Here is a 24,900-nt window from a genome sequence, read left to right on the forward strand (position 1 = left end):
TGATTTGAAAAGCCTTGCACTCAAGACGGTATCAGTCCGTTATCTGGTTGCGACTTTTGCGACCAGGTGGGTTTTATATGAGTCATGAAGGTGATTCCCGACTTTGGCTTGGTGTAATGGGCACACAAAGATTTATATTCTGGCTCACAGAGGGGATGCACACCCCATTCAGTTACAGAAAAAAAAACAAACAAAAAACAGAAGGAACCACTTAGTCTAGTGCCTCGACTATCACATATGCACTAAAACGTTTACAAGTTCTTCAGTTTGATAAGAAGCAAATCTGCTGATAATTTACATTCCATAGATTACGTATACGTATACGTATTTTTGTACTTGATACCGACTTCGCTGACCATGTCTTGACTCTCATCTGCTTAGTGACGAAGTACTGTGTATATAGTCAGGAAATTGGAGAATTCGCTCTCATATAAAGATAAGATAAATCGATTGACAAACCAATCGAAACGCATTTATTAACATTTCACTTTCATTCAGTTTTAAGAAACTTGTGTTTTGGATGTTAAAAGTGGGCATGGCCAAAATATTTTGGGCGGATCGATAAAAATGGGCAAGACAAATAATAAAATACAAAATTCAAAAATTCAAAAAAAATATTAGGCGTATTTGCATTCTGAATCGAACTTTATAGCTTATATAGTTTATACGGACGGACAGATGGACATGAATATATCAACTCCTCTAGTGATTTTGACCAAGAATCGGATTGGAATCGCTTACTTTACAATGAATATAGAACACAGTTTTAATCTTTAGGTAACGAAAAAAATCATATATTTTAAAAGTAATTATAATAAAACGGCGCTCTTTTCGGGAGAAGCCTGGTTAACTTCGTCGGGTATCGTGGATGTCGCTTGCGCAGGCTCCTCTACTGGAGATTCTTCGACTGTTGCCTTCACCTCCGGCATCCTGGGCTCCACCACCGCGGCCGGCTTGGAACTTGGCCTCTTTGCGGGCAGCAAAAGGCTTTCCAGAGCGGCGAAGGGCGCTTCGATCAGGATATGCATGAGGTACGAGAACAGAATGGTGAAGCCAAAGTCCGACCAGAATCGAAGCATCTGTAGAAAGGGGGATTCTTAGAATGGATTCAACAATGGCTACCAGAACATGGCACCTACCACTTGATAGTCACTGAAGTAGGTACTAGTGTGCGTGATGCCACCGTTGAAGCTCTCGATGAACATGTGGAAGATGTAGGCGGAGTAGGACAGCCTGGACAGCGGCTGCCACAGGGGAGAGGAGAGGAAGCTGTTGGCCAGTCCTCCGTAGCCGTGCATGCAGGCGAAGACCACCCAGCAGAGACCGAGCGGCCAGGCGATCCTGGTTAGGCTTACGTGGAAGGCCTCCTCCACAATGGGCAACGTGTTCTGACCATAGACCGCAAACAGGCAGCTGGCTAGCAGTGACAACGCAAGCAGCCATCCCAGGAGCACAGCCAGGGGATTCAGCTTGAACTCCTTGCCCCGGTTGATGTGAAGGAAGTAGCCGAACAGGACGCCAATGAGGTAGGGAGAGGCACGAGTCTGTGTGGCGTAGTAGAGCCTCCTCATCGAATCACCGCCGCTTCCGCTGCAGATAAGAGAAGCTATTAGTCCGACTAACTACATGGGCATCCCTAACATCCACTTACAGCGATAAGTTGTTGATGACCATGATGCTGAAGAGGCAGCCGGCCAGAAGGAGCATCAGAACAAAGATTCCGGCGGCCGCCTTCTTGCCCCACTTGTACAGGCAGATCAGGAGGAAGGGTGCGAAGATGTACAGCTGCATGTCCACCGCCAGGTACCAGGAATGGCTTACGCACTGCGAAAAACCGGGGGTTATATAAGATGGTGATACAAGATGTCGGATCGGAGGAGCCTACCATGCTGTCAGTCGCGTAGTTCTGCACATAGAGGAGTGTCCAGTACCAGGTGCTCTCGCACGCCGAGTAGTCATCAAAGCCTATTGATCCCTTAAGTGGCCCGCTTCCCCACAGCGGCAGGATCTTCATGTAGAAGAGTATGGCAATGGCCAGGATGGGGGTGAGTCGCAGATACCGATGCAGATACATCAGGGGTATATTGAGCTTGCCCTTGGTTCTGGACGGAGTACCAACAAGGTAAGTGGAGTAATGCAAATGATGGGGATAGGCCACAACTCACCTTTCCAATGATCGCAGGGCAATCACCACGAGCAGCAGACCGCTCAGGAAGAAAAATGAGTCCACAGCATAGACCGCGTGCTTTACAAACAGACTGTAGAAGGAGTTGACCCACTAAATAGTGGGTATTAATATAGAACTTCCAGTTTTAAAACCCTTCCAACTTACCGTCAGAAGGTAACCCATATTGATGTTGGGCGACGTGGCAATCACTATGTACTCATGACCGTAGACCACCCAGATGAAGGACAGGCAGCGGATCCCGTGAAGACAATCGATGACGTTGGGATTCGCCTTGGTGTCCACAATGCGGAATAGGGCACGCGAGTTTGCTCGTGCCGAGAAGGCTTTCACCACTGGATGGATGGTTTCTGCAAGCACAGATGATTACTACGGGTTCAGGGATCGCACTCGAGAAGAACTCACTCGCATCCTTGCAAACGAAATAGTCGAAGATAGTGCAGGAACCCACTACAGCACCCAAAATCGATACGATCACTCTGAAAGTTTGCGAGTTAACCAAATCTCACACCAACGCATTCATTGTGATCTCTACTCACATGGTGAATATGGCGAGGCCATCGTACGGCTTCTTCACTGCAGTCTGGCACGTCTCCTCGGCCACGATCTGCACATCGGCATCAATCTCCACGCTGAGCAGCTGCTGGAGGAGCCTGCGGAGCATCGTGTCCATGTTGGCGGCGGAACAGGAGGCCGGAAAGCAAACAGCTGACTTGAGCGCCAATATGGGCAGCGCAGTTGGAGCTGGTGCCACCTTGGAGATGCAGTACTTGCCCTTAATGCTGTGACTGCTGGTCACAGCGTGGTCTATTGCAATGCACTCGTCGAAGTTGCCCAAGTTCCAGAAGTTGCCCACCAGCATTCCCGAAGGCAGCAGGCCCCAGGAGTCAATCACTGCAACGGAATCGAAAGGCGTGGGTCAGAGAGTACCTTGGGTACGCAACCTAGCACTCACTCTTCAGGGCCCAGAACTTGGAGGACGAAAGGTCCTTGGACAGGAGGGCCAGATCCGCCAGGCACTCCAGGTCCTGCAACGAGGGGAGCCTCGAGTTCGCCGTGAGATCCTCTAGAGTCACATTGGAGTAGTGCTCAAAGAACTCCACTGACAAGCGTCTGGTGTTGAAAACACTCGAATAATGATCCCCACCAGCTAAGTGCTCGGTGAGCAGTTTCGCATTGGTCATGGCAAATATGTTGGTCATTTCAGCATCAACACTGGCCAACGCCAAAAGGCCCAGTCCCAGGATTAGCGCCAACCTAGCCATGTTGCTCTGTCTGGCGACGAAATGAATGTGATCGGTTGGCCACCGCTTTGGGGGCTTATATTTGTATGAGAGTGTGATTCGATCAATCGAACCTATCTTCGCGGACCTTCGCGGTCCGTCATTCCACGACTAATCTATAGCCAAAACTTTGGAACGCCAAGTGTTTTAGAATGCGCCCCACACGTACAGTGCTGATAATCAATTCTTATCTATGGACTCCTTTGGGTAGTAACTTATGGTGCTGATTAATCCAAGCATAATCTACATGTCTGTCACTTACTTGGAGCAATTTCAGAAGATATAAACATACATGTCATAGGTTTTTAAAGTAATTACAATCAGAATAATTGAGAACGAAAAAAAGCGTGCAATTCTCATGAGAAGAAACCTTCTCGATTTCGAGACGAAATCGATATCAAAGTCGATATTTTCGATATTGGCTAGATTTTGAGATCGAAGCTATCAAATCGAGTTTGTTGAGAATGTGCTTTTCGATACTTTACTAGCTTTACTTAAAGTTATAATTTATGCCTACAAAGATGAACATTCTAGTTATGCCTTCTAAATTCTAAGTACTGTTAATCGTTTTATTGTTTAAATCTTATATCCTGATTATCCATAAACACTTCATACAATTCACTGTTTAGATACAAGGATTTACATATATCCGATCGCTTGGAAGGATAAGGATCAGCGACCCCAAGAATAGAAACGTAGATATGTAGAGTGCCTAAACGGTTTTGAATAACCCGCACACTTAGTGATAACAGCCTAATGGGTTCCAGCTGAATTATGAGCAGCACTTGTGTCCACGCAATCAGATCTGCGCTCTATCGCATTATAAGGTATTAGGTGACTCGCACGGGCACTTGAGGCGCATTTGAGCCAAATGTGTCTGGTCCTATCAATGAGTAATTCGGAGAAGGCCGTCCGCCTTGATTGGCATCGCGTTGGGAGCATCGAATTGGTCTGTAATGCCCCCGAATAACGTTGTTATTCGCACCTTATCAGTTATCAGTGGCCAAGCGATTCCGCTTAAACGATTCGTGCTGATTATTCGGGGAAGTGATTTTCGGCTATTTTCATATATACTCATATAAACCGCAGAGACGCTATCGCACATCATTTGCCAGATAATCAAAGTTTCCGCTTAACGAGCCTTCTATCGAAGTGCAAGAAGGGGCTGCAAGATTAGAATGGAAATTCCCATGGCTAATTTGAAAACAAGAGGAACAAGGAAACCTATGGTCAAGTGGACCCACATCTCGACTATCTGTTGGAACTATCTAAATTAAAGACATCTACATTTGCTGAGTTGTAATTTCAAACTGAAGTCCTGGCTCAAATAGCTAGCATGAGAATCGTAAAACTACTTTCCTATAATTTTGGGAGTTCTATAAATAGCACGCATCTCTAAAATATGCTGCAACTGCTCACAGGAGTTTCAATTGAGTGTTTCCAAATGTCCACATAATTTGGTGTTACAAATTACAATTGTTATTTTTAAATCTATTAATCATTGTATATTATCCTGCATACAATGTCATGTTCATGTGTTCATACACTATCAGATACCCCTTGCTCAGCTAGTGGGATGAAGATGTGGAAATCAGTGGAAAGAATTGAATCTCTTTGAGATTGCTCTCTATCGCGGTTAGTTAAATTTAATTAGTGGGCGTTAAAGTGGTCCACACCCACAACTGCAACGCCTACACTTTTCAAATAGGCAGTTTCATATGTACTTTTCAAGATACCCAGCATATCCGTTCAGTCTACGAGCAACGTGGAGAATTCTTAATAATTAAGTGACTAAAAATATATGTATTTCTGCCAGAATTATTGTATCTGTGTCTCATAAGAAATGGGGGTACATATCTGGTATTATTAAAGAGGCTTTCATACAAAGAATAGCGAGTTTTTAAGCTTTAAGTGTTAGTTTTTTCTTTCAAAATATTAAGAGATATGAAAATGTTAGACATTAAAAGGGGCTTTAATTTTAGCTACGATTCAAAGCTTAGGCTATTTATAAACATATCTTTCAATAATAATAATAATAATAATAAAAATAATAATGATAATAACTACCCCGTTCTCTACGATCTCGATTGAGGAATTTAGATTTCAAAATCTAGCCAAGTCCGAATCATGCACATCATACTAAAATCGAGATCGAACCATTCTGAGATTGCAACCCACATTGCTCTGAGTTTGAAAATATCAACATTAAGATCGTTTTCGTCTCGAAATCGAGAATGATTGAATGATCTCATGCGAATGATTGATGCCACTGAGAACGCTGAGCACAACCGATCTCGGTTTTCATTCTATATTATATCTTATTCCAGATTATAAGGACGAAACATTTATGATCTTGAAACAGAGTCTTTAACTATGGAGTTAAGTTATACAGCGAACCATTATTTTTAGCAAAGTAACGGTTATATGATTGTCTAGTCACCAGATTAAAGATATTTTTTCGTTTTTCTACTTTTACCAAAGTTCTTTTTTTGTACGACCTTCAGTTGCGACAAGAATCCTTTGGTTTTTTTTTAGCACATTTCCAGTGCCCAAATCTGTTTAGATAATCACTTTTGGTCAAAGTCAGAAAGGTAATTATTGCTATTAGTTTTCCTGGAAATCCACTTAAATATTATATTTCGCCATAATGAGCTTAATTACCGAATACTTAGCCAAATGCTCTTAGCCGGGTTAACTCAGTTTCTTAGTTGGCAGCGATTATGGAAAGATTCGAATTTTGGATCACAATCTAGAAGTTGGTTTGAAAGGATCTTAATCGATCGTTTCCCAGCGATAGCCCACAAAGTAGTGACTTTCCAGTGCCGCCAAAACAGCACTTGAAAAGTGTTTTCGTCCAAACAATTTGCACAGAAGCGTCCCGCGTCGTCTAGACTGTTTTATTGGGTTTGGAATAATCGGCGGCTAAATCTGATCCAGTCGGTGGTTACTATTCGAAGATAATTTTTGAGCAGCGCGGACTTTGCTCGTAGTGGGGACATTCCCAAAACCAGCTGCTGACCATGGCAATGATTGGGGCAGTTGCACAAAGAACCATTTGGGACTGGTCGTGAACAAGATTGTGGAACGATAACTAGGTTCACCCAGTTCCCATGATAACACTACTGAAGCCCTTCTCTTATCGAACTCCCGACCTCGTATATATAAGATCGTCCGAAGTGCTGCCACAACCAAAGCGCTACTACCAACCCATCAACATGGTCACCACAGGGCCAATCGTTTCGCTCCTGGTCTTGTCCTTGGCACTGACCAGTGCCAGTATACGTGTGGAGCTTCCAAAGAACTCCTCCTTGGGCGTAGGAAATCCAGAGTCGCAGTCCCAATCCTACCACACAATTTCCAGGCTCAGACGCCTTGCAGTGGAGTTCTTCGCCCAGTACCAGAACATAACGATGTCCGATCTGGCACAGGATCTGTACGGGGATAAGGAGATGCGACTACCCACTACCGACGACTTGAGGTGCCTGGCAGAGCTGCAGACCCTGGCGAAAGATGTGTCCAACAGAAAATTGTGGGCCCTAAGAAGTAAGTTCATAGTCGATACGGCAAAATAGGATAGGATTACGATTCCCATCGTTTGCAGTGATTGACTCCTGGGGCACTTTTCCTTCGGGTATCCTGTACGGCAATCTAATCGATCTGGGCAACTTTGACGAGTGCTTGGGCATAGATCACGCTGTGACCTCCACCCACAACATCCAGGGCAAGTACTGCCTCAGCAAGCTTCAGCTGGCACCTAGTATCTCCACCTATCTGGCACTCAAGACAGCGGTGTGCTTTCCCGCCTCCTGCTCCGCCGCCCACATGGACACGATGCTCCGAAGATTGCTGCAGAGCCTCCTGGGCATTGAGCTGAATCCAGAAGTGACTCTGGTGAGTGAGAGCAGCTGCAAGACTGCCGATCGGGAACCCTACGATGCTCTAACCATCTTCACAATGTGAGTGTTCTTGAGAGGATTATGGGAATGTTATGGTACTGACATCATGCTAAATTTCCTTAGAGTCGTGCTATCGATACTGTGCGTCCTCATGGTGCTGGCCACTGTCTGCGACTACTTGGTCTGCCAGGATGACCGTGAGTATTGCCAAAGCTACATGTGAATCTCTTCCAGATCTTAGTGTGATATACTTTTCGGCAGAACCGCTAAATAAGTGGATTAAAGCTTTCTCCGCGCGCGCCAACTGCCGGGTTCTCTTCAGGTTGGTGGAACCCAGGAGCAATCCCAATGTGATCGACTGCCTCCATGGCATTCGGGTACTGTCCTTCATGTGGGTCGTCTATGGCCACATATACCTCGTATCTATGTTTGGCCCCAACATGAACTTTGTCAAACTGGACACGGTAAGCTCACCCAACATTCCCAACTCACCGAATCCATGATGTAATGATGTACTTTCGCGATGCAGTGGCGCAGATCGCCGTACAGTATGCTATTGCAACATGCAGCATACTCTGTGGACACGTTCTTCTTTTTGAGTGGCCTCCTGATGGTGGTCATCGCTCTAAGAGCAATGGAAAGGTAGGACTCTTTGGATTTAAGCAACATGCATACCTTTAGGAGATTATTAATTCCCATTGGCCCATTTGCAGAACCAAGGGAAAGCTGAATGTATCCCTGATGTATCTGCATCGCTATCTGCGCCTCACTCCCGTCCTGGCCTTGGCTATCATCGTCTACATGTCGATTCTGCCCCGGATGGGCGATGGCCCACTGTACGGGAAGGTGAACTTCGATGACTACACCAGGTGCAAGGACACCTGGTACTGGACCCTCTTGTACGTGCAGAACTATGCCACCGATGATATCGTAGGTTACCCCACTCCATTCTAACTGGCATTCCGTTGCTTACCACACCCCCAACTTCGCCCAACAGTGCCTAAGCCATTCCTGGTACCTGGGCGTGGACATGCAGCTGTACATCATTGCACCCGTACTCCTGATCTGCCTGTACAAGTGGGGCAAGAAGGCGGCCGCCGGGATTCTGGTCGCCATGCTGCTCCTTGCCGCTTGTCTCTTCAGCATCATGGTGATCGGGAACGTTTCTCTGTAAGTGCCGATAGATATGAATGAATATGGACATGGATATGATCGTACCTAACATACCCTTGCCCAACTTCTTCTTCTGCAGCATTGTGTCCAGCCAGGGGGCAATGAGAAAGATATACTTCTCCACACACACCAGGGCGTCCCCGTATCTGATTGGCATTCTGTTCGGATACTTCCTGCACGTGAACCGGGGAAAGTCCTTCAAGCTCAGCCCCATCGCGGTCGTCCTGGGTTGGCTGACCAGCCTGGCGCTGCTCTTCAGCTGCTTGTATGCCGTCTACGGGTATGCCTTGGATGCGGAGGTGCCACCCATTCTAGAGGAGGCCTTCTATCTGACCTTCACCCGGATCGCCTGGCCCCTCGGTCTCTGCTGGGTGGTCTTCGCCTGCATGCACGGCTACGGAGGACTGGCCAACAGCTTCCTCTCCTCTCCCCTGTGGCAGCCGCTGTCCAAGCTATCCTACTCCGCCTACATCTTCCACATGTTCATGGAGAGCCTCAACGCCGGCATTACGCGCACCAACACCTACTTCAGTGATTACCAAGTGGTAAGTTCGGAGCCCCATATGCGTTGGTGGTAGTTCGAAACACTAACTGGGAATCCTTGCAGATGCTTCGCTTCTGGGGCGACTTTGGTTTCACCATGCTCCTCGCCTTCGCTGTGTACATTCTGATCGAGGCGCCGTTCGGAAATTTGGAAGGCCTCCTGCTTCCCGCCAAGAAGCCCTGTCCACCACGCCCAGCTGTGGAAGAGTCGAAGGAGGCCCCGGTGGGATGCAGTCACTCTGCGCCAACGTTGGAAATTAAATCGCCTCTTCCGGCATAAGGATCTCGAAACTATTTATGAGCAAAGACATCAATTATAGGTTAAGGACCCTTTTTTTTATTAATGTTAGTTTATTTAAGATATATTTTCTTTAAAACTTACTTCTTTCGTCCTAAGAAGAATTTATATGCAAAGCTAGATAATTAACTTATATCAAAGAAATATTATCGATAATTTTTATAAGTAAAATTGCTTTCTTTATTTTCCTATATGACACACTATCGGATATTAACATCAAAAAATTATTTTCTTTAAGAAATTTGATGACTTTCCCTCTAATCAAAATGTGAGTTTGGCTATAATATATATATACATATAAATTATATATCAATATCCCAAGCGGGCGATCTCGCTCCAGAAATAATGTTAACAAAAGGGCAGTATAAGAAAGATTTTTGTCACTAACATTTAGTCTTAAGCTGAGTTTAAAACAATAAAGACGTGAAAACTATTTATCCGATAATTTTTTATTTCTTAGCATTGTCCTTAGTCAACTGACGGGACATTAGTTCGACTCAAAAATATAACAACTATTTTACTATATATATATATAAATTACATAATTTACAAAGAAACATCTTTAAAGAGCGGTTTTGAATGACTTACTTGAATTTAATTGTGCACATTTTGACTTGTAATAATTTTCACATCGAATTTAAAGTGAACGGGTAATATCTTTTATTATTATTATTATTATTTATTATTATTTATTATTATTTATACAACTTACAATGCGTCTGTTAGCGTATTTTACGAACAGAATGAATCTACGTAGCTTTTTTTTAGTTAGATTCACATTACTGGTGGCAAAGTGAAACCCATTTCGGGACAAGTTTCAAATCGGACTTCAAAATACTGAGTTCCCTATAAAAACAATCTTAGAACTTTATTAAATAGAAGCCAAAGTGACGGAAAATTATGAAAGATATAAATGTTCTTTATCGCCAAAAAAGTTTAATTAAAACTTATAAAGTTTAAGTCGTAAATAAATATAAGTTAATATATTAAAATGCATTTTAATTGTTTTTTCATATAACACATTGAGTAATTTTTTATAATGCTAAATAAAAAACGTGAATTACCGTAACAAAAACGCTTAACTGTGCCATCACTATTACTTATTGGCAATAAATAATTGCAAATTATTGACAACAAAGAAGTATCGATCAGATGCATGTGCAAAATGTGGTTTGTGTATTAACTTAATACTTGGCTTAAGGCTTATCGATACTAAAAAGTCCGGCACCATTGTCGCTATCGAATGCCCAATTATACGTGACAAGCTATTAACACGAACATAACGTGGTCAATTTTAAGTTATTACGCAAATTGTAAGTCAAGTTGTATCGCAATTGTAGTTACTTGACTTAATCGCGACATTCGCTCGTGGATTATGTCTTAAAATATATCGATATATTGCCGGCGCAATCGACTGCGGGCACATATCGCAACGTCCGGCCACACTGCTCGCCGTCTTCTTCTTGTCATCCCTTCCGTTTCCCTTTCTTTTCGTCTTCACGTTTCCGGTGAGTGCGTGTGCTCCGCGAATTTTTAAGCAAAACTCCCTATTAAATACCTCCAATTCTCTTTTTTTACTTACAGCGGGAGTATTACGATACGTTCGCGTTCGTGTAACTTTGTGTTTGCAAATCAATCCAGGTAATTGTCGCCGAAAACCCCGATTTTCACGCGGGCGCACCGGGAAAATATGCGCCCAATGTTGTTCCCGAATGCATGTGTACATTTTTTTTATGTGAACAATGAAGCGAGTCTTTCAGACTCAATAAACAATGTGTGAAGTTGGATACCAGCTGGATGATCTGTAGATATATCCTGGCAATGAACCGAATCTAATTGCTTTTTTTTTGTTTGTGCAGAATGTTTATGCCAAAGGCCCATCGTGTCGCGATCTACGAGTACCTCTTCAAGGAGGGCGTGATCGTGGCCAAGAAGGATTTCCATGCCCAGAAGCACCCGGAACTGGAGTCGATCCCCAACCTGCAAGTGATCAAGGCTATGCAGTCGCTCCACTCGCGCGGACTGGTGAAGGAGCAGTTCGCCTGGCGCCACTACTACTGGTACCTCACCAACGAGGGAATCGAGGAGCTGCGCAGCTACCTCCACCTGCCGCCCGAGATCGTGCCCTCGACGCTGAAGCGCCCTGCCCGCTCGGAGACCGTCCGTCCCCGACCCGCCGTTGGCGGCCCACGCGGACCCGGTGACGCCACCAAGACCGGCGAGGATCGCTCCGCCTACCGACGTGCTCCCGGCGGCAGCGGAGTGGACAAGAAGGGCGATGTTGGACCCGGTGCCGGAGAGGTCGAGTTCCGTGGCGGATTCGGACGCGGATCGCGCAACTAAACAACCCAGGCGCTTCAGTTTTTTTTTCTAATGTATAAAAATTACTCAGTAAAATGTTGAACTGAAGATCCATACCCTTAACAATAGAAGAAACCAACATCTGAAAAATGTGTGTGTGTTTTATGATATGACGATCAAAATTATAAAGCAAACGCAAGTGAAATTCCGTGCTGCGCTCTTTTTTTTGTTGTTTGGTCCAGTGATTGTGGTGTGCGAATCGGACGTGGATTCAGATCGCAAGCGTGCTAAATGGTATAGGAAATCCGATGTCAGGCCAAGCTGAAACTGCTGACCCAACACGTTGTCGCAAGAAGCTGTTTAGGGTACTTTAGAAGTAGGCTTCAGCAGATAATTCAGTTTATAATGCGAGGTTCTGTAGAGAGGAAAGTAGAAGTTCTTACCTTAGCCACGCTCTTGAATACAATACATGCATTGATTTTTGTTCAATTTAAAGATTGTTGCATGTGGCTTGTGTATTTGTCGATTTGTAGCTCTTTATTATAAAAAAGATGTGCAGAAATTCATCAGATTCGTTTATAGCTGTGCCCAAACATAGTAGACTTAGTTAGGATTAAACCAGTTGGCTCAAAACACTATTTTCGAATATTTAAATAAGATTAGGATTTAGTAGCTCATAACAAAAGCTGCATTAATTGCAAGGGCATAGATTAAATTTGCTCAAAATAATGATTTACCATCAAAGAAAATGGAATATTTTCTAAACGATAAACCAAAAGTCTTTTTATGTGCAGGAACGTGTTTTAATGCTCAATTTCGTTTCACAATTAGTTAAATTAAGTAAGTTAAGTAAACTAGTTACTTAAATAGTCTTCTTTTGCTCACGAGCATCTTTTTGTTGTTCTGCAGCTGACTTTTACCTATAATATTTCTAATTCTCTAAATACAATAGTTCCCAAAGTTAGGTTTTAGTTAAATCTTAAAAGTTGCAAGTGCTTCCCCATTCAACGTTAGTGACTTTCAACTAAGATTTTATGTACTGAATCCCACTAGCCACCTAGTAAGTATGCTGCTATACGCGGACCATAAAGAATTCGCATCGCTTAGATTATTTATTTAGGCCGCCCAAAAGAACTATAGCATTATCCGAATGGCTTTATTCTAGGTTTAACCCATGGTAACCCGGAGTAGAAAACTGGTTTGGATAGTTAAGGTTATGTACTCCGTAAGAAATCAGAAAAACAGTAAGGCATGCTACATTCCTCCATTTAGAATACATCTGAAGGTATCTGGAGACTATTATTTCCTTAACATGGCTAAAAACTGGATATGGACCTACGTTTCCCCGTAAAAACGTTGTGCATCTCAACTGGGACGCACTACGCTGGAAAGTATTCGCTTGCAACAATAAAAAAATCGCTTTGTATATAAAATAATTGTGGTTTCATTATTTACAATCTGCAATACGCATATGCGTTTAAAAAATGTACACCTAATCTAGTGCTATGTCTGTACCAATAATTTTATGAAAATACGTCTCTTGACCGAGGAAACGGGGCGGGCGTGATGTGGAGACGCCCGGCCCGGCGGCGGAGCTATCGGCGCTTTATCGAGATCTTGCCCTTGGCCAGATGGGACATGTTGATCTTGACCTTGGTCTCGTTGGTGCGCTTCACCCAAACCTGCAAGAACGAATCATGGTTAGAAACAGGCCCGCTGGACGTGTGACCCCCCAAACGGGGAAGGTTGAACTCACCACCTCGTTGCCAATGGCCGTAATGGTGGCCGCGAACTTGCTCATCTCCTTGCCCTCCACATAGACCTGCTGGCCGCGGCAGAACCATCGTCGCTCGTACAGCAGCTTGTTGTCCTCGATGCGGGTCTCCACCAGGCCGCTGTTGGAGGTCGGCTCGGCCAGCACGTGCATCGACTGCTGCTGCTGGGGGCCGCTGCCGTAGGAGCCGCTGCCGTTTTGCTGGGGAACTGGATTCGGTCTGCCGCGCTGGATGATCTTCAGGTCCGACTCGATTTCCTTGTCATCCAGCTGGTAGATGAGCAGCTGGCCGGTGGCCGGCTTGCGGCGCTTCTCGATCACCGGAAGCGGTTCGTTGGGGCGACGACGCAGCTTGCGCGTGATCGTCGTCTTGATCTCCATGGAATCGTTGGTCAGCTCGATGCTGAAGCGCTCGCTCTCGATCTGGCGCTTGCGGTCCTCGAAGTCCGAGATCAGGTTGTCTTTGAGGTCCATCATCTTTTCGTCGTACTCCTTCTGGGCGGCCATCTTCTCCAGCACATAGTCCCGTTCGACGCACTCGCGCATGTACTCCTTGTAGATCTCGTTCATGCGTCGGCGCTCTTTTAGCTGGTTGTCCAGCTTCTTCACGCGCTTCACGTACTCCGGGTGCACCAGCTGGCCCAGTTCCTCAATCTGCTTCTGCAGGTTGAGCAGCTTGTGCTGGTACATTCTGCGGCAGAGAAATGATGATGGATCGAAGATAGGAGGTAAGAACGAGCCACTACTTACTGCTCCTTCAGTTCGCTGTTGGTGCCCATGTTGTTGCTGTTGGAGGTCCCATTCATGGCGCCGTAGCGGCTGGGGCTGCGGAACTCTGTCTCGCTGGCGTCGTCCGTGTCTGGAAGGGAGTGGGAGTGGTAGGGGGAGCAGGAGAGCGTTGGACGCGGAACGTGAGTGAAGCCTCCTCCAGGAACGTCGTCTGCGTACTGGTACTCACCTTCTTCGCTACGCTCGTCGCCTATCGACTCGTCGTCGTAGGTGTCCGCTTGTAGTAGCAGGTTATAGTAGGCGGACATGGTCGTTTTGGGGGGTTCAGAACTCGCGGCTTTGAAACGTGATACCCAGAATCAACAATTTCGGGGCAATTGTTTATTATTATTTTTTTTTTTTTCGCTGCGATGCCAGATATACACACGCATACAGAGAAGCAACCACAACAGTATCGATATATCGAGCACGAGGGCTATCGATCGTTGTCCAGCTCTAGAGGGCAGTATGGACTTTTGGCGGCAGGGTTGTCTACCTACCGATAGCATTACTTATCGGACATCGAGATTCTATGCGCGCGTAGTTCAAATTTTTAATTTTAAAATGGCAATCGTTACAGTCATTTCTGCGCTAAAACCTAAAATAATTATGTATATACATATATTCCATTTCAGTAATATGTGCATAAATTATTTTATTACCTAAAATAATTTTTGAATTCTATTAAATTTCCAATTGTATTTATTAATTGTTTAGCTTTAATTCTTTATTATACAAATATTACATTTACTTAATATACATTAAGTAACAAGGCAAGCATATCGTGCTAATGATTTTTAAAACAAGAAACACTTTTAAACAAAATGTTACCATGTTTAAAATTAATCAATTAATCAGACAACCAAACCAAAATGTTCTGTTTATGCATACGTAGGAAAATTGTGGTAATTTCTTCATTTATTAGGCCGTTGTTATTGAATTTAAATTTTGATGACGCACTGCCTATGACATCAGCGGATATATTTCAAAAATATGTCACCGGGCTAGAATGGAAGTGAATTACAGCTTTGTGGGTGTAATTTAATTGAGCAACTCACGGCTCTGGTGCTAAACAAATGATTTAAGCCGTGAACGGCTTACGGTTTCGAACAACAAATAGCCGGCTGTCATTTTTGCGCATCATAAAGTTTAATTTGTGTATCTGCCCGCCTATAATTAAATAGTGCCCGCACAAGCGCTGCACTCGCACGTATACGTAATACGCGTCTTCACTTATGTATTTACGTACAATCCAACAATCCGCATGGGCGAAAGCATGCTTTGTTTGAATACCACGACGGCTGACACATATTCCGATGCTGTCGTCAAGCAGAAGCCATCCACTGGCCAGTGGATGAGTCCGCCCACGCAGGAGGAGATCGCTATTTGCCCGAGCTGAAAAATTAGTGAGCGCTCATCATCGACCAAAAATTCCATGCTAAATCATCGCGAGCAAATTTTGATTGATTTCTGACTGCGAGGGGCTGGTGGCAGCTAGCTGGCTAGCTAAACATGATTCGTTTTATTTTGCTTTTCGATTTGGAATGGACTATGAGTTTAAGTGGGATGACATGCCGGCAAATGACTAGAGCACTTATATACACATACTATATATATATTTATATATATATAATATATGTATATACACTTGTTCTGCTTTTGCTTCGTCGAGAATTCTCTGGTGACGTGGGGAAAATTTGTTTTCCCAATTTCTTGTCGATTCTTCACGAGATTTGTATGTACAATATGTACGTTCTTTCAGTTGTCTTGGCAAAACAATAATACACATACTGCAGACTCATGTTTCTAGATGATTCCTATTTATTATCCACCTAGATCACGGAATTCATGAAAACTAATTGTTTTGAAAATGTAATAGTTTGAAAAGAGCACAAACTGCAATTGAATTAAGCTTGAAATTTGCACGAATTCACTGAATGTGCAAACTGGGAATCCTGCTTAGAAAATGATTTATTCGAAGATCAGATTCTTCTGGCGATTCACGATCTACGGGAGAGTGAATAGCATTTGAATACCGATGTGCAACAGATGCGAAGTGAGTGTATGACCAATATTCATTCGTGGACTGCGGAGCGGGGGACTTTGTGGGGACACTGGGGACTTCAAGGTCGAGATTATTGATGAAAATGAGTTTGTTGTTTGGACAGGGGGCATTGCGAGCATGTGGGCGCTGTGAAAAATACATATGTACATGTATGTACATGTGGATGTACAATGAAAACACCTCAGCCGTTGAGCCACGATGATTGTCGTTTTATTTTCGAAATTCGTGATTAAATCTATAATTATTTGGATGGCCCAACTGCCGTTGTCCCCGATGGAATTTCGAGCAATAAAACGGTCACGGATTCAAAATACGATTGTTTGATCCTCTCGGCGGAAAATCCAAATATTAAATATATATTAAATATGTCGCACTTGCACTTAAAAAAAATGTAAGCTTTCTTATGAAAGATGCAATTGTTAAGTTGAAGAAAGATCTAGTTTGTCTAGCTAAATATGCATATGGTTTTGTATTCATAAAATATGAATATGAATATTTATTCATTTATCCACAGTAGCTAGCTTTTTGAACAGAAAGCATCGCACATCTCACATTTTTTTTTCTGCAGTTGCAACCTTGCAATCGCGAGTCTCATTAATTTCAATTTAAATTTTAATTCCCCTGGCCGACGCTCCCTAAAAGGAATCGAATGGACTCGACTTGGCTCGATTCCCGATTCTCGACTCCGACCGCCAATGTCACGCGGCTGAGTCATTTCGCATTTGTTTACAAACAAACCGATGCGGAGTGGGTAGTTCCATGGATATGGCCAAGCACACTGGCAGAAAAAGATACAATACATATAAGAAGATACTAGATAATGCCCCACTGTTATGCAATCCAGGGCTTACAGGCTTACAACAGTGCATATCTACACAATTTCGCATCTTAGCTCAGCAAAGAGATATTTAAATTTATATTTTATATATGACATATTCAATTTCTCTGCGTGTATTTGGGCCGCCAACGTTCTCCACCCACCCGGTCTAATATTGGGATTTATCGACTCGCACACTAGGCGGTATTGGCTTTTTGATTTAAGGTCTTAATGATGATGAGCTCTGGGTGTAAGTAAGCCCGCGAATATGGACAAGGTATCGTGGGCCATCACGCCATAGATGTTCTATTTTAGGACGATGGATAAGGCCAACCCACCGCAGGACGGAAAATGCATTTTCCACCAATGTGCACCTCTCTCTCTCTACCGAAGCATTTCCCAAAACGGTAGGAAGCGTTGATCGGTTAACCGGTTAACCGGTTAACTCAACACGACCGCTTGCAGTTCATTTGCGCACTCATAGTTTCCACTCACACTCACAAATGCTGAACGCCGAATTCGGATAACTATGTGCCTCCCAAATGGACTGGGATCAGCTGGATGAGCTTCAGGTGCAGTCACAGTTCGAGGAACTCACTTCCATGACTGAATGGCTCCCACGCGAGAAGTTTTAAGCATACTTGAGGCAGATCAAGTTGATCATCAGCTAATTAATAGTTGCTAATGGAACACTTGTTTCTAGAAAGTTTCTTAGGAGCTGTACTTAATGTCTAATTAATAAAAATGTATTAATTTCCAAATATGTTATGTTATTTCATTTATAAATGAACACCTTAAGAATATTGATTAATTGCAATTGCCATAAAAATTTTTATTCGAACTTTGTTAAGAGGTGTTATAATTAATTTATCTATACTCAATGCATTTATGAATTACTAGCTTATTAACGGAAAAGAAATTTGGAATGTTTTATTTGTATTTGGTTGTCTAAACAAAAATTTGAATCTTAGGATAAAGAAAATGTTATTCATGAATAATTCAACTATTTGTTCAAAGTTGTGCTTAATTGTAATGACACTCTTCCTAAACTTTCAGATTGAAAGATCATACTCCATAAGTAGACTATTGGGTAAAATTTTGTATAAACCAAATTTGTGCTACACTTTTAAATATGTTTCCCGTGCGCCATAATTTTCATAAAATACAAAATCCATACAGAGAATATAGTAATTTGGGTGGTCCGTTAATGATTGGTGGCTAAAGTACGCTTAAACAATTACCTTTGTGGAATAGAAGTACATTTTAATTCAATGGCAACAGATACATAATCAAATTACCGCCAATCCGCAAATCGATTACTGAATGTCGCGTCATCGGTCTATCGATATCGCCACACTGCTGCGCAGCGGCAATCGAAGTACAATCGGTACGAAAGCTATAAAAGCAAAGACTCGCTGTGAATGCAAAACAGTTCAGAAATTGAAACGCGGCTATCTGTGCGATACGTCCAACCGAAATCACACACTTGAACGTCTTGAGTTTCGAATACATATAGAAAACCCATCGAGTTCCCTTTTTTTTTGGTTGCTCCGTCGATTAGCAAGTGAACAAGCTCGAAAGCGCGTTGAGCAGAACAGAACAGAGAATAATAGAACGGTATACAGTATATACGGTATACAGTGTACAGCGAAGAGATTGGAGATTCCATCTAGCGAAGCAACCACCAAATAACCACCACAAACAGCACAAAAATGGCCGAGGCTAACAAGAGGAATATCCCCATCAAGCTGGGCGACTTCAGCGTCATCGACACGGAGTTCAGCAACATCCGCGAGCGCTTCGACTCCGAGATGCGCAAAATGGAGGAGGAGATGGCCAAGTTCCGTCACGAGCTGATGAACCGCGAGGCGAACTTCTTCGAGTCCACCAGGTGAGCGTAGTAGTGATACCAGTGGGTACAACACTGGGTTGATTCCACAGCCGGATTCCACCGGGTGTACTGCGATGGCACCAACTCCCGAATCGCTCGATTCATCGCCTCGTTGTTGGCTCCTCTAAATATAGGCGCACATCTTGCCACATCGCCCACTGGTCTGGAGCACTTCACCCACAGATTCTGCTACGTACATATGTATTTACATACAGACATATGTACTAAACAGTGGGCCTCATAGGAGGCGAGCGGCCCGCTTCGATTCTCGCCCCAGATACACTATGTGTATTTCGTTGCCGTCGCTCTGGGGGAGGATGAGTCACCAGTTCTAAATTCTCCGCCGCTGTCTCCGGCCAAGAAACACATGTGTATCTGCTGCCCGCCACCCGCTAGTAAATCCCCCTCCCCAGCGTCTTGTGCCTCCCCTTCCGCCCGATCTCGAGTCCCATTCGTTTATGCAACCGTTATGTAGGGCATAACGGAATTTTTCGAACTTTGAGAATCACCTGTGCCAAGATATTCCGTTATATGCTCACCTATGTACGAGTGTGTATGTGTGTGTGTGTGTGTGGGCTTTCTACCTGAGCAGAAAAATGTAATTGTTGATAATGAGATAAGATATTAAAATCTGGTCTCTGCGAGTAATATTAAATATTTGAAAACGCAAAGCATTGGAACGATCGGTGGAGATCATGTTCTTTAAATCTCGAAATATTTCCATTTGTAGTTACTTTTATTAAAAATATAAAGTCACTAACGCGTTTACCTAGCAATCTCTTTCCATTTGCAAGCCAATTAAGTGATTCGGCATTAACACCCTCGCATATTCATACGAATATACGAAGAGAGCGAAATTCCAGACGAGTGTTACGAGTGCCGTTTTCAATGAACACGGGTTTATTGCCCAAATCAGCGATTAATAAACAAACAATGCCCCAAAGGCGAACGGCAAACACTATGTCGCCTCCGACGACGTCGCGGTTGCGCGTCTCGTTAGCCTTTCCATTGGAGTTGCGTTGCGTGGGCGCCAGTTTTGGTTGCTATTGGGACGACCTCGCCGTATGACGCAATCGAACCGATGGACTATTTGTTGTTGCCTTCGCCATGGTCGCCACTGCATTTGCATGGCCACAACAGAAACGTTACGCCTCCCCCCACTCCCTTCTGCTCAAGAACTTGGTAGCGCCCCCTCGCACAACTTTGCCCATTAAACGCCAAAGTTGGCAGTGAAAGGAAATTAACCCAAATTGGTATTGTGCCCTCCTGGCTGCAAATTTAATTGGAAATGAAGGGGGAAACTCACAGTGGTGCTTGGGCGATTAGCCTAATCGCCAAAGATTGGCCACGTAGTCTAGTAGCTTAGACAGTATTCGGTTTATGTGCTTGCCAAATAATTCAATCAATCGCCCATAACTGCCCACTGTCCGCCACTCATCGCCGCAACCTTTGACCTAAGCGGCTTGGCTGTGGCGTGTCGTCAATTGGAAGCGCTGCGTGATATCTGAATGACTCAGCACGGAATAAATCCATACAGGTAGGTATCCCCTACCGAAGTTGCCACTTGAAGCAAGAGTTTATGCTTTCAACTTGATGCATTCCCAACAATGTATATTTAATTATGGCATAAGACGAACATGTTTACAAACATGCAATTCCTGCGTAGCTGCCAAAAGCTGTTCGGCCCATTTGCACATTTTAAATAAAACTTTCTTGAACATACATATGGTATGTACATATGTATGCATTGTCACATACTAACGTTGGATTGTGGCTAGTGCAGGGCCTCATTTGCCCAACTTGGCCATAAGCATAGACCGCACTTCAATGATGTATGTATGTACATATTTATGTACATGCACGAAGCTTCTGCAGATTCAGATGGATTTGGATGCGGTTCCCAGTGAAATAGATTGGTGCGATTATCTCATGCAAATGCATGGAAATTGTATTGGCCAGATCGGATCGGATGGGATGGCTACCAAACATAGGCAATACCAACGGCTTGCCTAATTTATAGACTCATTGTGTGTGCGCACAGTTTAAACAAATAAGTGCGCTAGTATCGTACATACATACATATGCACATATTTAACCAGCAAATAGCTCTGTGCGAAAAGCTTTCGCACACACGGACAGTTTTCAGTTGCGATGAGCACACGCTGCGGCGATTTAGTTGCCAATATTGTTGGCTGGATGCTGATAATTCAAATGAGCAGCGGACTGCGATGATATCATGTCAATTTTTAGCTATTGCGCTGCGCTTCGACTTCGACTTCTATTCAATTCGATTTCAATCGATGACAAAGCGCCGATCGTCGCCGGTAATCGATATTTGAATTCGACATTTGTTCACACACACACACGCGTACACCGCAAACAACAAAAGAGAGCCATTTTGTTTGCGCTTGTTCTGGTTTCTTTGCCGCCTCTCGCGCCCGTGTTTATTTTCGTTCTTCTTTGGTTTCCTTTCGTTTGGCTTTTCAATAACGAAAAAATATGCATGACATCATTGTCATCAGATGCCAGCGAGATATTGTAGTCGCACACACACACACACGCGCGTAAAAACGTGGTCTGGCCAGAGAGGGTGGGAGTGAGAGCGGCTGCCAGAGTGGGAGGGCAGGTGCCTCTTCTTGCTGTCCAACGAAACTTTGGCCAGGCGGCTAACGGTTATTGGTACTTATCATTAGCGCGCTATTGATTTCTCTCTTCGAGGGGCGATCAACCTCGCAAAGCACATTGCAAGGTCGCCAATAAGCCCACGCACGTTCACGTTTCGGCTCCGATTGATAAGCTTCCTCTGCCTCTGCTGAGAATTCGCGGAGTGCAAATTGATGGCCGCTTATCAACGACTCTCGCTCGCATGCTCACACACACATATACACATCCACATTGGCTTCATCGCGAGCCGACACGCACAGCGGTTTAACAACGGTCAATCAAATCCCGTAAGTTAAGAATGCAGATTAAGGTGGACCCTAAAAAATATTAATAAAACGACTTACCTATCAAATTATGTGAGAGTGAAGTGAAGAACACAATATTATTTAAAATGAAATCACAAAAATTAAATAAGTCTAGATTTACTATTATTATTGTGCTAAAACAGTGCGACAAAATGTAATACAAAGTGAACAATTATGGACCAATGAATTATTCCCTGGGTAAATATGTGAATATTTTGTGCATACTTTCCTCTATTGTAGGTAATATATTCTTTTTTTTAGATGCCATGCTTTAAATACTTGGATCTTAATAGATAAACTTACAATCTAAAGCAAATTGGAAACTGGAAGTACGGAAAACAAAGGAGTTATCATTATACAGAGGTGGTCAAAAGTATTTACACAACGAGCTTTTTTTTCAATTAGTTGACAATTGAAAAAAAAGCTCGTTGTGTAAATACTTTTGACCACCTCTGTATATCGTTATATATTATATATATATATGTACATATTTATAAGAAACATGTACCAAAAATTATTAAATTTGTATTACAAGAAAACAGAATGGCTTAAAATTTTCATTGATCATTGTTAAAATTCAGTACTCAAATAGGGAGTCGAGACTATTCCTTTATAAATAAGTTAAAAAATTGCTTACCCCTTGTACGATAATGTGTAATTACCTTTCTGTCTAACTCATTATAAACAATTTCTATCTATTTTTCTCTTTCTTGCCGCTTGGAAATATTAAACAACCGCAATAATTTCCATATTATAATAATCTCCTCTCCTATCTTAAAACAAAAGCTCTACTAAAAAAACAACAACGACCAGGTACAATAACGTAGAATGTTTACAACCTTAACTTTTATTTTCTATTTATCCTCAATGTTTTACATTCACTCAATCCCTTATTGTTTGGTAACTACTGTATTGGTTTAATGTTATTGCAATCCGCACACATACTTACATACATATGTATGCACAGACTAAACTAGAAACTCGTTACCTGATGCATCGCATGTTAATCGCCAAATGTACACTACAACATTTGTTTATAAACCATTTTAAGCTCGATATAGACGCATATTACTAGAAATGTATACCGTTCGTTTAAAACTAATAGATAAACTGATAAAAGTTGTTAGTATAGGCAGTTTATCACAATAGAAAACCGTTTTGATGTGATGCATATGTATGTATATACAGAGGTGGTCAAAAGTATTTACACAACGAGCTTTTTTTTCAATTGTCAACTAATTGAAAAAAAAGCTCGTTGTGTAAATACTTTTGACCACCTCTGTACATACATAAGTTGAAATATTCAACTTATTACACAGTGTGTAAACAGTTTCTTGACATACTGTATGTATGTATGGATATAATTTCAAGGAAGCAAGGTCTAGTTTTATTTGTAGTCTGTTTAAGCAGACCGCGTCCTAAGCCACAACTAATATCTAGATACATAAAGCCTTAAAGATTTCCCCGTATCTCAATTTACTTATGGGAAGGTCCTTAAAATAGAAATTATTACAGACATATGGGGAGATTTATGTTTCGAGGGTGACAGCTGTTGCCCCCAGATCCGTACACATGTATGTTACATACATATGTACATCGCCTCCAAGCGGAAGCCAGATCTATTATTAGACAACCGATGCTCGACATCGCGGCTTCATTTAAGTTGGGTTCGTTCCGTCCGGATCAGTTTCATCCCGGAGAAGCATCAGCATGGAGGCCTTCACGCGCACACTGCAAAATACCTTTCGCAGCACTAGGACCACCAGAACCACTACCACCACTACCACAAACTCCTCCACCAGGTTCCTACCTCAACTAAGCAACCCTAACACCTAACACCTTTGGTTTTATTTCGAGTCTACTTGTTCTTAAATTTCGCCCTACTTAACTGCAATACTTATGTTCTTCTTAACCTATTTGCAGCTCAACGACAAACTCGGCACTGCCATCCCGTATCCCAAAGCAACAGAACTACGTCTCCGACATTAGCTCACCCTTGATCCAGGTAAGCAATGCAAGCAATCTACTCCTGGTTGCCAAAAGATAACACGTATATCCCCCTTGGCAGGATGAGGGCGACAACAAAGTGCTGAAGCTGCGCTTCGATGTCAGCCAGTATGCGCCCGAGGAAATTGTGGTGAAAACCGTCGACCAGAAGCTATTGGTAAGTCTCTGCTCAGGATGGTTATGTTGCGGAGCGTGTCTAACATGGGTATCTTCCTTTGGACTAGGTGCACGCCAAGCACGAGGAGAAGTCGGACACAAAGAGCGTGTACAGGGAGTACAACCGGGAGTTCCTGCTGCCCAAGGGCGTGAATCCCGAGTCCATCCGCTCGTCCCTCAGCAAGGACGGAGTCCTGACCGTGGACGCCCCGCTGCCAGCACTCACCGCCGGCGAGACACTGATTCCCATTGCGCACAAGTGAAGGCCAGCCCAGTTGTCCAGCTATCCAGTCACCATGGTCCCGGGCGGGCGAGGAGCAAGAGGAGCAGGAGGACTGCGAGCTGCCGCCGATCAGATTAAATCATACACACATTGAGTTTAATCCAATCCTATCTAAATGATTAATTTTTTTGGTTCTGACTTAAAGCTAAACTATGTTACTGACGTACTACTCATTAACTTAAATATAATTGAAATTATTATTAAATTTGATTAATTTAATTCATATTTATAATTTTCGCATTAAACGTAATCAATTTTGTCGTAGTTGCCCCCATTGGTTTTCCTTTCCTTCCATCGAAAATAAATCAATATTCATCCAACCGAGCGGATTTTGATCAGTGAGTTGTGTGCATCATTGAGCTTTTTCACTTTTTACACGCTGAATTGAAATGATGATGTACGTTAATTGAAATGATTCCCTTTGGGGAATCGAGAGGCTTGAATAAAGTATATGGATTTCATTTATATTTGACTGTGGTGGTATTATATAT

At 43.2% G+C, this 24,900-nt stretch overlaps 5 protein-coding genes across 7 annotated transcripts; 3 read left to right on the forward strand and 2 right to left on the reverse strand.

The window, feature by feature from the left end:
* Positions 1-643: 643 nt before the first annotated feature.
* LOC117147192 (nose resistant to fluoxetine protein 6) lies at positions 644-3,450 on the reverse strand. The gene is made up of 9 exons (XM_033313993.1): positions 3,141-3,450; positions 2,725-3,079; positions 2,591-2,664; positions 2,333-2,535; positions 2,166-2,278; positions 1,886-2,102; positions 1,652-1,824; positions 1,140-1,590; positions 644-1,079 (listed from the first exon to the last, which is right to left on the reverse strand). The coding sequence occupies exons 1-9, from the start codon at positions 3,448-3,450 to the stop codon at positions 810-812; spliced, it is 2,166 nt and encodes a 721-aa protein (XP_033169884.1). The 3' UTR covers positions 644-809.
* A 2,421-nt stretch (positions 3,451-5,871) lies between these two features.
* LOC117148363 (nose resistant to fluoxetine protein 6) lies at positions 5,872-9,401 on the forward strand. The gene is made up of 9 exons (XM_033315719.1): positions 5,872-7,011; positions 7,070-7,424; positions 7,488-7,561; positions 7,626-7,828; positions 7,894-8,006; positions 8,078-8,294; positions 8,362-8,534; positions 8,617-9,082; positions 9,145-9,401. Exons 1-9 carry the CDS (start codon positions 6,579-6,581, stop codon positions 9,358-9,360), a joined length of 2,250 nt encoding a protein of 749 aa, XP_033171610.1. The 5' UTR covers positions 5,872-6,578; the 3' UTR covers positions 9,361-9,401.
* A 1,445-nt stretch (positions 9,402-10,846) lies between these two features.
* Positions 10,847-11,829, forward strand: LOC117147400 (40S ribosomal protein S10b). The gene is made up of 3 exons (XM_033314272.1): positions 10,847-10,886; positions 10,963-11,019; positions 11,238-11,829. The coding sequence occupies exon 3, from the start codon at positions 11,239-11,241 to the stop codon at positions 11,719-11,721; it is 483 nt and encodes a 160-aa protein (XP_033170163.1). The 5' UTR covers positions 10,847-10,886; positions 10,963-11,019; position 11,238; the 3' UTR covers positions 11,722-11,829.
* Positions 11,830-12,218: 389 nt separating this feature from the next.
* LOC117147399 (sin3 histone deacetylase corepressor complex component SDS3) lies at positions 12,219-14,636 on the reverse strand. The gene is made up of 4 exons (XM_033314270.1): positions 14,412-14,636; positions 14,204-14,312; positions 13,436-14,144; positions 12,219-13,361 (listed from the first exon to the last, which is right to left on the reverse strand). The coding sequence occupies exons 1-4, from the start codon at positions 14,488-14,490 to the stop codon at positions 13,275-13,277; spliced, it is 984 nt and encodes a 327-aa protein (XP_033170161.1). The 5' UTR covers positions 14,491-14,636; the 3' UTR covers positions 12,219-13,274.
* Positions 14,637-18,815: 4,179 nt separating this feature from the next.
* LOC117147533 (heat shock protein beta-1) lies at positions 18,816-24,729 on the forward strand. 3 transcript variants are annotated; one of them, XM_033314463.1, is made up of 5 exons: positions 18,816-18,994; positions 22,750-22,776; positions 23,887-23,968; positions 24,032-24,127; positions 24,195-24,729. In XM_033314463.1, the coding sequence occupies exons 1-5, from the start codon at positions 18,816-18,818 to the stop codon at positions 24,387-24,389; spliced, it is 579 nt and encodes a 192-aa protein (XP_033170354.1). In that variant the 3' UTR covers positions 24,390-24,729. The 3 variants fall into 3 exon arrangements, with proteins under 3 accessions (XP_033170354.1, XP_033170355.1, XP_033170356.1); XM_033314464.1 differs by lacking the exon at positions 22,750-22,776 and having other exon boundaries at positions 24,195-24,389; XM_033314465.1 differs by lacking the exons at positions 18,816-18,994; positions 22,750-22,776 and adding an exon at positions 23,659-23,765.
* Positions 24,730-24,900: the final 171 nt, after the last annotated feature.

The sequence above is a fragment of the Drosophila mauritiana genome, chromosome X (assembly GCF_004382145.1).
Source record: "Drosophila mauritiana strain mau12 chromosome X, ASM438214v1, whole genome shotgun sequence".
In the NCBI taxonomy this organism is placed as follows: domain Eukaryota; kingdom Metazoa; phylum Arthropoda; class Insecta; order Diptera; family Drosophilidae; genus Drosophila; species Drosophila mauritiana.